Source organism: Muntiacus reevesi, chromosome 22 (genome assembly GCF_963930625.1).
Source record: "Muntiacus reevesi chromosome 22, mMunRee1.1, whole genome shotgun sequence".
NCBI classification, from domain to species: Eukaryota; Metazoa; Chordata; class Mammalia; order Artiodactyla; family Cervidae; genus Muntiacus; species Muntiacus reevesi.
The window spans coordinates 4,030,064-4,045,609 of NC_089270.1; the positions used below are offsets into that span (position 1 = coordinate 4,030,064).

The 15,546-nt window shown below is 49.7% G+C and overlaps 1 protein-coding gene across 1 annotated transcript; it reads left to right on the forward strand.

Moving 5' to 3' along the window:
- Positions 1–1,794: 1,794 nt before the first annotated feature.
- GRPEL1 (GrpE like 1, mitochondrial) lies at positions 1,795–15,115 on the forward strand. Its single transcript, XM_065913997.1, has 4 exons — positions 1,795–1,937; positions 4,982–5,144; positions 7,042–7,123; positions 14,437–15,115. The coding sequence occupies exons 1-4, from the start codon at positions 1,876–1,878 to the stop codon at positions 14,781–14,783; spliced, it is 654 nt and encodes a 217-aa protein (XP_065770069.1). The 5' UTR covers positions 1,795–1,875; the 3' UTR covers positions 14,784–15,115.
- Positions 15,116–15,546: the final 431 nt, after the last annotated feature.

Consider the following 15,546-nt stretch of genomic DNA (forward strand, 5'->3'; position numbering starts at 1 on the left):
AACAGAATATTGAGTAGAGATCCCTGTGCTACACGGTAGGTCCTTGCTGGTTATCTATTTTACATACGGCAGTGTGTGTTACTTCCAAGCTCCTAATTTATCCCTTCCCCATGACGTGTATTTAATTTTACTATAGAAAAGTTCACACAGAGAAGAAAATGATCCTAACTCCCACACTATTTATCAACCAGCTACCACCATTATCAACATTTTGCCTCTTGTGTTTCTTCCATCCTCATTTTTTTTTTTCAGCTTACATAATCATAAAGCAAATTCCAAATTCTGTGGCAATTTAAATACTTCCATTGGCATCTCCGAACAATTACAGTATTTTTATCTAAACTCTAGGCTACCTCACTCTAACAAAAATATCAGTAACTCCTGTCATCTAGCAGTTTATATTTGACTTTTCCCTTTATCTTACAGACGTCTTTTTTCATAGTTAGTTTGTTCAACCATGATTCAAATAAAGTCCACACATTCCATCCTTTATGCGCTCTAATTCTAACTTCCTTTTTTCCTCTAGACCCCTAATTAATAAACTGGGTCACTTGCCCAACAGAACGTCTTACATTCTGGATTTGACTTTTTGCCTCCTTCTGCAAGTGGCACAGGGCCTGACATTCAACGTGATGAATGCTCTCAATGGGAGCAAAGCCGGAGAACAGAGGTTTGGTCCTCACAGATGGGACTCGCAGGCAGCACTCTGTGGGGGACACCACGGGCTCTGCGATTCTGGCAGAGGGGACAGCAGCTGCGAGGCAAGTACAAACAGCACCTGGGCTCCTTCGCGGCCCGAGACACAGGAGCACTGTCACTTGCTAAAAGGAAAACATTTGGATTTTATGAGCTTCAGTTGTGTCCCCAGAAGATGTCTTCCATGCTGTTTTGGTAGGCTTTGTGTCTTACTCGGAGAAAACTGGGCTTCCCTTGTAGCTCAGTGGGTAAAGAATCTGCCTGCCGTGCCGGAGACCCCGGTTTGATCCCTGGGTAAGGAAGATCCCCTGGAGAAGGATACTCCACTCCAGTATCCTTGCCTGGAGAATCTCATAGACACAGGAGCCTGGTGGGCTGCAGTCCATGGAGTCGAAAAGAGTCGGGCACGACGGAGCGACTAACACACTGAGAAAACGGAAGGTATAAGAAGACTGCAAATCAAACACGCCACCCGTCTCCTCACCCAGCCCCGACGCCTCCGCGCTGGGCCACACACGCTTCCCGGGTTTTGCGTTAATAAAACCCACAGTACCGGCGGAGGCCCCCTCCGGCCACCAGTCCGCCCTCCTGCGTCGCGAAGTCGCCGGCAGGACGGGCGGTGACCGCCTACCGCTGTTTTAACCGACTTTCCTGGAGCCCCGCGGTCGCCCGTACACGGGCTTTCGTCCTTGACCTATTTGCCTTTAGCCTACACTGAGCACCCACAGTCTGGCTCGGTCCCAGGAGCTCGGGCTGTGAGGGAGCAAAGGACAAAAGCCCTGGCGCCTCGCCACCTCCCAGAGCAAGGAGCGCCCCGAAACACGAGGCACACGTACAGAAGGCGGAGGCCTAAGTGGAAACCGCGCTCGAGAGTCTCCTCGCCCCCTCAGTCCGCACTTCCGGCGCCCTCCCCCATGCTCTCTCTCTATTGGTTCTTTCCTTGACCACGCCCCTCCACGGAGGAGTCTGTTTCCTTCACCTTTCACCTCAGCTTCACTTTCTGGGACCTCGCAAGGTCTCAAACCCCGCCCATCGGCCAGTCGGCAATTATTGGTGAACACGGCCTGTCCATCAAAGGAATAACGGTGGTGGATTGGCTGAGGGGAAGCAATTGGGCGGGATAAGCAAGAAAAGAGCCTCGCGCATGCCTGGTGCGCGCGCGCAGTGCCGGCAGTAGTCATGGCGGCTCGGTGCGTGCGGCTGGCGCGGCGCAGCCTCCCGGCTTTCGCGTTGTCTCTCAGGTAAGGGGCGCTGATGGCCAGGCTTAGGAGGGGCGCGGTGCCCCCGCTGGCTCGGACGCGAACCCTGCCTGGCTCCGGCCCGGGCGTCGTGGGGGGCTTCCAGACGCGGGGCACGGGCTCCGCTGGGCTCTCCGGGGGGGGGCCTGCCCGGCCACCCCTCTGTCCGTGCTGCCCGCGGGGCGGACGGGACGGCGCCCCGCGCGAGGCGGCGGTGGCGAGCGGCCTCATTCCGGCCGGCCCGAGCCTCCTCCACCTCCGCGTGCTGCGGAGTCGGAGCACAGAAGGGCCGCAGCCCCTTCCTAAGCCGCCGTGGGGAGAGCCGCTGACTTAGAGTGGTGACGCCGCGGCAGAGGTCACGAGGCCCTGCCCTCTCCTTGGCTTTTCTTTTGCCTTTTTTTTTTTTTTTAAAAACCTGCGGTTTCTGCCGTTTCAAAGTCCGGCCTCCTAACTTAGTTTAGCCCGTGCTTAGCGGGCTGATCCTGAAGCTGAAACTCCCAATACTTTGGCCACCTGATGCGGAGAACTGACTCATTGGAAAAGACCCTGATGCTGGGAAAGATTGAAGGCGGGAGAAGGGGAGGTCAGAGGATCAGATGGTTGGATGGCATCACCGACTCAGTGGACATGAGTTTGAGTAAACTCTGGGAGTTGGAGATGGACAGGGAGGCCTGGCTTGCTGCAGTCCATGGGGTCGCAAAGAGTCGGACATGACTGAACTGAACTAGCACCTTCCACGTTGGGGGGAGCTTTGGGGAACCAGGTTGTCTGTTAAGAGAAGCTGTTCTGGGCCGAACACGGGCTAGAAGCTGCGCGGAGCAGGACCCGGACTTTGCCTTCAAGTAGCTTTATTTAGTGATGGTGAGACGGTAAACGGGGACGAGGACAGAGCAGGGGGTTGAAGCTGCGATTCTAGCTTGATCCTCTGTGTAGACAGCGTGGGAACAAACCTACCTGGGGAGTCATGAGTGAGGAGAAGCTGTTGGCTCAATTTGCGATTTTTGTAACTGGCGTTGATTGCCTGGACGTGGGTGCGGGCTCAGTGCCTTCAGTCGTGTCCTACTCTTGGCGATCATTTGGCTTGTAGCCAGTCAAGCTCCTTTGTCCATGGGGATTTTCCAGACAGGAATACTGGGGTGGGATGGATGCTATGCCCTCCTCCAGGGGACCTTCCTGACCCAGGGATTGAACCGGCTTCTCTTATGTCTCCTGCATTGGCAACTGGGTTATTTACCACCAGCGCCACCTGGGAAATCCAGTTGATTGCCAGGAGTGTGTGCATTTCTGCCTTTTGTGTAAGGAGGCTCAAGTAGGGGAGAGAGCAAATTGAATTGTGTGCAGAGCTCTGGGAGTAACTGAGTTCTGGGAGCCTCTCTGCAAACCCAGACTGGCTGCTGCGGGAGTCTGCTGAGTGGAGCGGACCCGAAAGGCTGTGACTGTTACACCCGGAGGTCAGGACAGCTAGAAACTAAGGCAGGTCACAACAGCACACTCCATTTTTCGATGATTAGTTTTTTAATCGCAGAAGTAAAAATAGCAGTATAAAGGTTATTGGTCTTCACCCCCATGTTGTTGTTCAGTCACTCGGTTGTGTCCAGCTCTTTGCCACTGCATGCACTGGAGCCTGCCAGGCTTCCTTGCCGTGACTGTCTCCCAGAGTTTGCTCACACTCATGTCCATTGAGTTGGTGATGCCATCCAACCTTCTTTTCGTCTGTCATCCCCTTCTCCTCCTGCCCTCCATCCTTCCCAACACTGGGGTCTTTTCCAGTGAATCAGCTCTTCACATAAGTATTGATTACAGACTAGTGTATCCTTTTATTCTCCTCAAAATAGGACTTCTGGTTTGTGTTTATAAAACTGGAGTCATGTTTTGTATATTTCTCTAAGTTGCATTTCTTCCTGCACAGCAGCCCCATGGTGTAGCCAAAAGATGGCAGGTTAACACTGCCCTCTATCTGGTGGCTGCTCAGTGTTCCAGACCATGGAAGCAACAGTTTGTTCAGCCGTGTCCTTCTGAGCAGTATTCTGTTTCCAGCTTTTCATCCTGGAAAACATCTGTACATACTGCCTTGTACACATGTTCTGTGTGCCCTTCGCTTTCCTGTTCATTGAGGCAGTTTTCTTTAACCTGGGACGGAAATTGAATGTAGTTTATTTTCAGATTGGTCTGTGGCATACCTTAGAGCTCCACTGGACCTGTTGAACAGATCCGTATTATTCATTAATGGCGCTGTGGCCTTGAGCTTATTACTTAACCTTTTCCACATGGGGATCAAATTGGGTAATATCCCAAGTCACTTCCAGCATTAGTTTTAGGGCTTTTGTGTTTTCCCCTGTACATACCACCCCATGCTTTCCTGCCTCCACACCTTTGTTCACACCCTTCCTGAAGTGGGTCTGTCTTATCTCTTTGTGGCTTTGTATGTGAACGCTTGCCTGTTCTTCAAAGTCCCTCTGCCCAAATCCTTTCCCAGACTTCCATTTCTTTTTTTTTTTTTTCAATTATTTTTATTAGTTGGAGGCTAATTACTTCGCAATAGACTTCCATTTCTCGAAAGCTAGAAATATTCTACTCTGAGCCTCCCAAAGCACTTGGTTCCTCTTTTATCACTTTCAAACCCAAGTTACGGTCCTATGTATATAGATACCTTTTTGCGTGACCATAAGTACCCTGTGGGCAAGATGTCTGCCCACGAGGCTTTGTAATGGGCAGCAGCACTGACCTCACCTCCAGTAGTAGCTCTTTCTTCAGCACGCGGTGGAGTCTGGATGATCAGGAGTTCCTGAGAGTGAGGAGAAGGGGAGATTAGTACTGCAGCCTTGGTGCGCTGACGTTTTAGTTTAGGCGTGTATTGCAGAAGACTCACATAAGCAAATAGCTTCCGTACGTCATATGCAGTTTGCCTTTATTGTATCTAAGACAAATCCTTTCTCCCCCATGTAGCAAGTAGTTTTAAATTACCTTTGATTTCCAAAGTTGTCCATCTGACTTTAACAAGCAGAAGAATCATGATCTTAATTTCTGTCGTGTGGACTTGCCTTCAGGTCTTCTCCTCGGCTGCTGTGCACAGCTGCAAAGCAGAAAAGCAATGGCCAGAACCTGGAAGAGGACGCAGGTCAGAACGAACAGAAGACAGATCTTCCCTCCACGGAGAAGACACTCATGGAAGAGAAGGTCAAGCTGGAAGAGCAGCTGAAGGAGACCATGGTAAGGCTGTGGGCTCTCGTGAGGAACGTGGTCTGTGGAAATCCAGGTCCTTCCTCCGGGGATGTCAAGATAGCCTACTTGACAACAGAGGCAGAAGCCAGATGAATTCCATCCCTGTCAGGTTCTACAGCAGCTTACTGCTGAAGAAGGGCTAGCGCTCAAATCCGCTGTGACTCTGGTTTTCATGGGACTTATCTTCATGTGCTACGTAGATTATATTGAATTAAGACTGAAAATGGTCTTCACAAGTGATGAGTATTCAGTAGGGCCCTTAAGGCTGGCTCTTTGCGGGGACGAAGGTGGGAGTCAAAGGTAAAGTCACGTGATGCTCTCCTCGGGATGTTGGAATTTTATGAACTAATTAGTAACACAGGTTATGACCTCGTGTGGAAAAGCGTTGTTCAGTTGCTCAGTCATGTCCGACTCCTTGCGACCCCATAGACTGCAGTACTCCAGGCCTCCTTGTCCCTCACCATCTCCTGGAGTCTGCCCAGATTCATGTCCCCCAAGTCAGTGATGCCATCCGGCCATCTCTTCCTCTGTCTTCACCACCACTTCCTGCCTTCAATCCTTCCTAGCATCAGGGTCTTTTCCAGTGAGTCAGTTCTTCACATCAGGTGGCCAAAGTATTGGAGCTTCAGCATCAGTCCTTCCAATGAATATTCAGGTTTGATTTCCTTTAGGATGGACTGCTTTGATTACTTTGCAGTCCAAGGAACTCTCAAGAGTTTTCTCCAGCACCGCAGTTCGATAGTATCACTTCTTTGGCATTCAGCCGTTTTTATTGTCCAGCTCTCACATCTGTATGTGACTGCTGGAAAAACCATAGCTTTGACTAGACGGACCTTTGTCAGCGAAGTAGTGTCTCTGCTTTTCAATAAGCTGTTTAGATTTGTCGTAGTTTTATTTCCAAGGAGCAAGCATCTTTTAACTTCATGGCTGCAGTCACCATCCACAGTGGAGCACTGTCCATTTTGGAGCACAAGAAAATAGTCTGTCACTGGTTCCATCATATCCCCATCTATTTGCCATGAAGCACTGTGCTAGGGCTTTGCTAACCCCTTTGTTTGTATGAATCCTCACAGCAGCCCTGTGAGTCAGCTGTTAACACCCCTGTTTACAGATGAGTAAACTGAGGCCCAGGACTGTTTGGTGAAACTTCCCGAGGTCACCTTGCTGCCCAGGGGCAGGCCCATCATCTGAGCCTATGAGACCTTGCTCTTAACCGCAGCACTGGAGCCCCCAGAAAGCTGAAGGCAGTAACCTAGTGCCCAGAAGAAAAAGAGAGATGCCAGGAGATGGATACAGTTACAGGAAGAGTTGGTGCAAACTGAGGAAGATACCAGAGTTCTGATGATTATTGCACAATAAGTGTTCCAACTGAACCGTACCGGGGCAATATTAAAAATACCAAAGGTTCATTCCTGAGGTTTTTCCTCTTCTGTGGGGTAGAGGCCAAAGCTGTCCGCTCAGGGTTGTTCTCCTGGCCCTCTCCTCAGGGTATGAGACCCAAGCCAGGTCAGCCCGTACCCTGGGTTCTAGGGTTCCCTTGAGCTGGAAATTCTGCAGAGGAATGAATGGTCCTTCCTTGAGAGGAACCATCAGAACCAGGAGAAACTAGCAACTTTTCTTGTGCTTTCCCCAGCTGTACACAGTGAGAATGACCGTGGGGGGTTATGAATATGTGATGCCTGGCCGTCTTATTCCCCACGTGGTGGGCATAGTGGCACCGGTTAATTTACTTCTGTTTATTATGCAGCAGCTGTTTGTAACCCAGTCTCCAAAGTACTGATCGCTGCTGTTTGTATTTTGACTTGCAGTTTGTTATATCAGATTTGTTTACCTATGAATTTGTTCCAGATTTATTTCATGTGAATTTTTCTTTTTTTTTTCAAAGGAAAAATACAAGCGAGCTCTAGCAGATACTGAGAACTTGCGGCAGAGGAGCCAAAAACTGGTGGAGGAGGCAAAACTATATGGTAACTTGAAGCACTATGTGATATTGATCCTGGGAAATACGGACCAGGAAGTGGGGGTGTGTGGTCTCAGACAACATGATGGATCAGGTGGGGGGGTCGGGTGGCTGCCACTTGCATTCCCTCCCGTTGTTGCGATGAGTCAGCTGTGGCCTGGGAGGAGCAGAACTGGCTTGTGACACACACTCGTAGTGGTGAGCGCAATTCCTTCAATAGGAGAGGATCCTTCTCTCTCCTGCACAGGGACCTCAGTGTGAGCCTGCAGGTTATCGCAGAGGTGCCCTGTGAGGCTCGGGTCCTCAGCCGCAGCAGCCCTGACTCTGGTCTCACTTAAGACCTCGTCAGTCGCTGTCTGCATTGACACTGTTGGATCCTTCTGTCATCATGCTTCCCAGCTTACAGTTGAGGTCAGTGAGGCTGAAATGATTTGCCACTGAAATGGCCATGGCACCAAGGCCCGTCTCCCTACCCCATATATGTTGTGTTGATCACACAGAGGACCATCTGAGTACTTAGGGGACACAGCTTTCAGTCTCCCTGTTCTGGATGCAGAACCAATAAGAGGTTAAACCCTCTGCCCAAGGACAGACCTTGAGTGCTTGCAGGTTCAGCACAGAGAACAGACCTCTTTTTCTAACTTTACTGAAGTATGTAGTTGATGTGTAATGTGTTAATTCTTGCTGTGCAGCAGGGTGACTCAGTTATACGTCTTTTTACTTCCTTTTCCATTATTCCCCGTCACAGGATATTAACCGTAGTTCCCCATGCCACACGGTGGTGACCTGTGCATCCTGTGTGTAATAGTTCGCACATGCTCATCTTCTGTAGAAGATGTCATGGGTAATTTAATAGTGTGCATGCTCAGTCCCTCAGTCGTGTCCAACTCTGTGACCCCATGGACTGTAGCTCACCAGGCCCCTCTGTCCATGGGAGCATCCTGGAAAGAATACTGGGGTAGGTTGCCATTTCCTCCTCCAGAGAATCTTGCCAACTGATGGATCGCACCCAAGATTCCTGTGTCTCCTGCATTGGCAGGCAGGTTCTTTACCACTGAGCCACCTGGGAAACCCTGTCAGTTTGATCGTAATCATATTAAATCTGTAGATTGTTTTGGGCATTGTGGCCATTTTAACAATGTTAATTCTTCCAAGAAGAGCATGAAATATCTTTCCATTTCTTTGAATCATTTTCGATTTCCTTCACTCATGGCTTATAGTTCTCAGCATATAAGTCTTTCACCTCCTTGTCAGGTTTATTCCTAAGTTTTTTATTACTTGATGTGATTTTAAAGGATATTGCTCTTTACATTCTCCTTCTGATATTTCATTGTTAGTGTAAAAAAATTCGGCCAATTTCTGTATATTAATCTTATATCCTGATATCTTGCTGAGTTCATTTATTCTAGTAGTTTTTGTGTGGAGTCTCAGGGCTTTCAATATGTATTGTATCGTGTCATCTGTATATACTGACAATTTTACCTCTTCTTGTGGCTGAGACTTCCAGTACTATGTTGACTAAAGTGGTAAGAGTGGGCATCCTTGTGAATGGATGTTGGATCATACGGTTTTTCTTCATCTATTGAGATGATCATGTGGTTTTTGTCTTTTTTTCTTGTTGACGTGGTGTATCTCATTGATTGATTTGGATATGTTGAACTATCATTATGACCCTGGGATGAATCCATCTTGGTCACAGTGTATGATCTTTTTTATGTGTTGCTAATTTCCATTTGTTAATATTTTGTTGAGAATTTTTGTATCTATATTCATCAAGGATATTGGCCTGTAATTTATTATTTTTTTCAGTAATGTCTTGTCTTTGGTTTTTGTATCAGGGTAATGGTGGCTTCATAGAATGTCTTTAAGAGTGTTCCTTCCTCTTCATTCTTTTCAAAGAGTTTGAGAAGAATTGGTAGAAGTTCTTTCTATGTTTGATAGAATTCACCTGTGAAGCCATCTGATCCTGGACTTTTGTTTGTAGGAAATTTAATTACAGAATCTGTTGCACGTCTAGTTACCAGTTTGTTCAGATTATCTGTATCTTCTTGATTCAGTTTTGGTGGGCTGCATCTTTGTAGGAACTTGTTTCTGTCTTCTAGGTTGTCAGGTTTGTTGGCATATAATTAATTGTTCATAATATTCGCTTAATGTTTTTTATTTCTGGGTATCGGTTGTGATTTCTCTTTCATTTCTCATTTTCCTAATTTGGATCCTCTCCCTTTTCTTGGTGAGCCAATTTTTGTTTTTGTTTTTTAATCTCTAGTTTCTCTCTGATCTTTATTTCCTCGCTTCTGTTGACTTCAGGTTTTGTTTCTTCTTTTTCTAATTCTTTAGGTGGTAGGTTGGGTTGTTTTGAGACCTTTCTTGTTTCTTAAAGGACTCCTGCATCACTGTGAGCTTCCCTCTGAAACCTGCTTTTGCTGCGTCCTGTAGACTTTGTATGGTTGTTTCATTGTCATCTGTCCCTAGGTAATGTTTAATTTCTGCTTTAATTTCATTGTTGACCCATTGATATATTAGTAGCTTGTTGTTTAATTCCATGTAGTTTGGTTTTTTGGTTTTGTTTTTTCCATTTCTTTTCCTGGGGGTTGATATCTAGGTTCATGCAGTTGTGGTCAGAAAAGATGCTGGAAATAATTTCTGTTCTATTAAGTTTGTTGAGCCTTGTTTTTGTGCCCCAGCGTGTGGTCAGTCCTAGAAAAGGCTCTGTGTGCACTTGAACGTGTATTCTGTTTTTTTGGATGGAATATCTTGAGCATATCAGTTAAGTCTGACTGTTCTGTTGTATCATTTTGGATCCCTGTTGCCTTATTGACTTTCTGTCTAGCTCTGTCCATTGATGTGAGTGGGGCAGTAAAGTCCTACTGTTGTATTCCTATAAAGTTTCTCACTTTACGTCTGTTAGCATTTGTTTTATGTACTTTGGGTGCTGTTGTGTTGGGTACATATATGTTGAGGAATATATCTTCTTGTATTGATTTTTAATATCATGTAGTGTTTTGCTTTATCTGTGTTTATAGCTTCTGTTTTGATGTCTGTTTTGTCTGATGAATATTGTGACACCCTCCCCCACTTTCTTATTTCACTTTGCATGAAATATCTTTTTCTCTGTCCCCTCAACTTTCAACCTGTGTGCGTCCTTTGGTTAAAGTAGGTCTCTGGTAGACTGTGTATTGTAGTTTGATGTATATTTGTTTTTTGTATTGTGCTTGTTGTCCTTTTGGGTTTTGTAAATCTGTTGTGTGTTGTTGATTTGTGGTTACCCTGTTTTTCAAGTATGTTAATCTCTTCTATATCTGCTTACTTTAGACTGGTAGTCATGTAGGCTCAAACATATTCTAGGAAAAACAAGTCAACATTTTTTGACTCCTTCCCCGTACTTTATGATTTTGATGTTGTCTTTTACATTTTTAGTGTTTACCCTTCAGCTATTCATTGTGGTTGTCATTGATTTCACAGAATTTTTTTTTTTTTTCAATCTCTGTACTGACTTTAAGAGATTTACTTTACAGTTGGGTTTTCTCTTGCTTACAGCTTCTTTTCTACTTAGAGAAGACTTTTCAATGTTTCTTGTAGCATAGGTTTAGTATTACTGTATTCAAAGTACAGAGTTTTTGCTTGTCTAAAGCATTCTTTGTCTCCTAAATGATAGTCTTGCTGGGTAGAGTATCAGGTCGCAGATTTTTCCCTTTCAGGACTTTGAATACATCTTGCCACTCCCTTTTGGCCGCAGTGTTTCTGTGGAAAAATCAGCTGATAGCCATGTGGGAATTCCCTTATGATTAACTGTCTTCTTTATTTTGCTCTTTAGAATCCTCTCTTTAACTGTTGCCATTTGAATTGATTTTTTTTTTTTAATGTGGACAATTTTTAAAGTCTTCATTAAATTTGTTACAATATTGTTTCTATTTTGTTTTTTTTCACTTAAAGAGGTGGGATTTTAGCTCCCTGATCAGGGATTGAACCCGCACCTGCTACATTGTAAGGTATAGTCTTAACTGGCTGGACCACCAGGAGAGTGCCCAGCCATGATGTATTCAGATACATTTTCATCCCCCTCTTTTTCTTTTCTACTAGAATCCCTATACGTTGGCAAACTTTAAATTATCCTGTACTTCTCTTATGTTGCTTTCATATTTTTTCATTTGGCTTTCTTGTCTGCTGTTCTGATTTGGATGATCTCCATTATTCTGCCTTCCAGCTTTCTTATTTGTTAGGAGAAACAATTACCTACTGTGGTCTTGGAGGGCTTTTGTGTGTGTGCGTGCGTGTGTCTGTGTGTGTCTGCGTGCGTGTGTCCATGTGTGTGTGTCTGTGCGTGTGTGTGTCTGTGCATGTGTGTGTGCGCGTGTGTGTATGTCTGTGTGTCTGTGTGTGTCTCTGTGTGTGTGTGTGTGCGTGTGTCTCTGTGTGTGTGTGTGTGCGTGCGTGTGTGTATGTGTGTCTGTGCGTGTGTGTGCGTGTCTGTGTGTGTGTGCATGTGTCTCTGTGTGTGTGTGTGTGCGCGTGTGTGTATGTCTGTGTGTCTGTGCGTGTGTCTGTGTGTGCGTGTGTCTGTGTGTGTGTGTGCGTGCGCACGGGAGCCTCCCTGTGGAGTAGCCTGAGTGGGTCTACCATTTCTGGAGCAAGACCTGCTTTTATAGAATAGGTGCTGCTGGGTGTCCTAGCCACTGTCCCACTGATGGGGGGTGTGGCTCGTTGAGCAGGGCCTCCCCTCTGCTCCATGGTTGTCACGGCCCTGTCAGGGGAAGGGTCTGCTCCCTCCTGGTCGGAGTGGACACCCCCAGGTTGTTTCTGAGCTGTAGAGTGAGGTGGGCGGGAGTGAGCGCTCCCTCTGGGAGGGGAGCTGCTGAACACCCCTCCACTGCAGCTGTCCACCGGGGAGCGTGTGACTCCGTGCCCCCGTGGACTGACTGCAGCCCGCCAGGCTCCTCTGTCCACGGGATTCTCCAGGCAGGAACACTGGAGTGGGTTGCCATGCCCTCCTCCAGGGGACCCTCCTGACCCAGGGACCGAACCTGCGTCTCCTGCCTCGACAGGCGGATTCTTTACTGCTGAGCCACCAGGGAAGCCCTCCCATGCCCCGGGCTCACAGCACGCTGTTGTCACGCTGCCCTCAGCCCCACCTCCACCGTGGGGACGCAGGCAGTCAGCCCTGGCGTGCGCCACTGCTGTGTTCCCAGAGTTACCAGTGCAGACCTGAGCCCAGACCCAGCCTTGCCTTCGTGGGCACGCCCGCCAAGCGCACAGGTTCAGGCCTTAGTAGGCCGGGACCGTCCCAGCCACGAGCACCAGGCCCCTCGGATGCCCCACAGATGCCGCTGAGCCTACAGAGCTGGGGCTTGGCCTGGGTTAGGGCCGCGCCCGCATGGGGGGGGTGGGCCGGCGCTGGCGGGCTCCCAGGGCTCCGAGAGGCCGCGCTCCGCAGGAGGCTGCGGGGCGGGCCCACCCTCCCTCCATGGGCCCTCTGACCAACGCGCCTTCTGCAGTGCCGTCAGCTCCGCTCCTGTTTTCCTTCCTCTCTCTGGTCATCCCCTGCCCTGGCTGCATGCCTGCCGCCCTCTACATGTCCACGTTCCTCAAGGCCCCCCCTCCTCTCATCACCTCCCCCACTGACTTGCCCTCCAACAGGGCTGAGTGGTGTCCACACACAGGTGAGCTGCCAGTTCCGACCTGTCTTCTCCATTCTAGGCGTGGCTGTCTTTACCTGGATGTCTCAGAGGTATTTTAAACTGAATTCTCCCCTCTGTGCTTTTCTTCCTCGTTTGAGTAAATGATACCGTTGCCCGCACAGGTGTTCAGGTCAGTCATCTGAAACTACGCTCCCCCCTCACCCCGGGGGTGGGGACGGCTGGCCTGCACTCCCACCCCCCTCCACCGCCTGCTGCACTCTGCCCAGGCCAGCTTCAGCTCCCGCGTTAGCTCCACACCCTTGGCAGAGTGGCGTCAGCTCCCCTCCGCCCAGTCCACCCCCCCCCTCCCCGGCCCAGAGCCGTCATCTCCTCTGGGTTTGCGTCGTCTTGGTGGACGGGCACCCTGGGCTCCCGGAATGCGTGGCCCACTCCTGACTCTCAGTCCACACCGCAGGCTTAGGAAGCCATGTCCCTGTGGTTAATGGTCCTCAGCACTCAGGAGGGCTCCTTCCTGGAAGTATAATTGGTAATTGTGTCTCATTGTGGCGATCGTGCCCTGCGTGTCTCAGACCAGCACTCCACGTGGGCAGCTCGAACGAGGGGTTAGTCCTTAATAGATGCTCACATTTTTATGGGATGGGTAGACTTTCTTATTTCACTTTACAGCAACTGGGTGAAAATACTGTGTAAAAAGAGAAGCTGTAAACAAGCGTTGCCTCCTTCAAGGCGTCGAACCTTTGAAACTCGAGAAGACTTGAGCCGGTTGTGCTGGAGCCTCGAGGTTGCTGCGCTGCGGGGGAGGGAGTGCCTCTCCTCAGCCCCAGCTTCCTGCATTCAGCATCTGAAGGGTTGTCTTGAAACCACAGACACTTGCGTTTATATAAAGTTTTTTTAACTGTTATTTCTTCTGTTAGATTAAGGCTTGGGGTGTGTCCTGGTAGCTTTGAGCTCGTGGCGCCAAGTAATGGCTAATGTTCATCGAGCACTTACACTGTTCTAGGCGCTGTGATGTGAGTGACTTCTGTCCTCATAAGCTCGCTGTGTGTCAGGTACTGTTGTCCCTGTTCTATAACCAGAGCAGCTTCAACCCAGCGGGGTTCAGCCGGTCACAGGGCTGTCCGGTGACAGCCGGGAGCGTGGCTGCGGGTGGCAGCTGAGCTGGCGGGCCGGCCCCGTCCTGCCAGCCCTGTCTGTGGCAGGGAGGCGCTCGGGAGTCTGTGTGTCCCCTCGGTCTGGAGCAGGACTAGGGGTTTTCAGTCTGGCTCTGCAGGTTTTCAGCTGCCTGTCTTTACACCTCATTGGCTTTTGTCTAAACCTCGGGAAAGTTTTCTTTGTTTAATCCAGCCCATTAAAATTCTAGGACAAACTAGTGATTTGAAAACAAGTGTGTGACAGAAGGACTTCCCAGGTGGCTCAGCGGTAGGGAATCGACCTGCCACTGCAGGAGACGCAGGTTGGGTCTCTGGGTCGGGAAGATCCCGGGGAGAAGGGAATGGCAGTCCCCTCCAGTCTTCTTGTCTGCAGACTCCCTCGGACAGAGGCGCCTGGAGCGCTGCAGTCCCCGGGGCCACAAGAGTAGGACACGACTGTGAGCACGCACATGTCACACAAGGAGGGCTTGTGGTTTGAGCGGCCCGTGCAGTTAATGCAGAATGCAGTGACGGTCTCCCTTAACCTGGTGCAGGCATCCAGGGCTTCTGCAAGGACCTGCTGGAGGTGGCGGACATCTTGGAGAAGGCCACGCAGTGCGTCCCGAAGGAGGAGATTCGAGACGACAACCCCCACCTGAAGAACCTCTATGAGGGGCTCGTGATGACCGAAGTCCAGATCCAGAAGGTGTTCACGAAGCACGGCCTGCTCCGGCTGGACCCCCTGGGCGCCAAGTTCGACCCGTACGAGCACGAGGCGCTGTTCCACACGCCGGCCGAGGGGAGGGAGCCGGGCACGGTGGCGCTGGTGAACAAAGTGGGCTACAAGCTGCACGGGCGCACCCTGAGGCCCGCCCTGGTGGGGGTGGTGAAGGGGGCCTAGCGGCCCGCGGGCGCGGCGCTCTCACCCGCGGCTCCTCAGGGCGGGTTCGTCCTTCCTCGCCTGTGAATACTCTGACCCTTTCCTAAACCTTGCTGCAAGGCTTTGGTAACCGGCGGCTCCACAGAAAAGCCAGCCACTTGCGCAGCTGCGCTAACGAACTGGAATGCGGGAGCCTGTGTGTCCGTTGATTTTTAACACACACGCTCCACGTGCTTACGGAACAGGCTGAAGGGACGCTACTGGACTCTGGGGTATCACGAAAAACACTGTGTCTCTCAGACTCTGGCGACGTCAGAGTGTTTCAAGTAAATAAAAGGCCTTCAGGAACCGCGTCCGCTGGCTGGCCGAGCCGGCTGCTGTGCGTCCCGCGCGTCTCACTGGCCGGCGCGCTCCCGGCGCGCGTGGCTTTCCCTCGGGCAGTGGCGGGGGTTGCTGGGGGAGGTGAGGCCCTTGGTGACAAACGTGACTTGAGTTCCTTTATCATCAGTGACCGCCTGCCTGCCGAGAACGTCGCACCTCTGTATTTCGCCCCATTTCGGAAGGTGACGGAGTCAGTTCCCATTGTCCTGTTTCGTTTGCCTCTGGAAGTGTTTAAATCTATACCCAGCCAGTGACCAGTGACCTGACGGTGTTTCCCCTAGTAAGCAGGACTTTCCTAGAGAACCCTGAGGACTGTGCTTGGTATATTTTTAAATGTTACATTTTATTTAAGAGGATTAAAGCCCTGATGTTATTTTCCTGCGTCCTGGTAGCTGTTCTGTGT

What these genes read in the sequence shown, in the direction of transcription:
- GRPEL1 (XM_065913997.1), top strand. Translation starts at nt 1,876, where the DNA reads ATGGCGGCTCGGTGCGTGCGGCTGGCGCGGCGCAGCCTCCCGGCTTTC. An exon ending in GCTTTCGCGTTGTCTCTCAG is followed by an intron (nt 1,938 to 4,981) that starts GTAAGGGGCGCT and finishes ACTTGCCTTCAG; the next exon opens with GTCTTCTCCTCGGCTGCTGT. An exon ending in AGCAGCTGAAGGAGACCATG is followed by an intron (nt 5,145 to 7,041) that starts GTAAGGCTGTGG and finishes TTTTTTTCAAAG; the next exon opens with GAAAAATACAAGCGAGCTCT.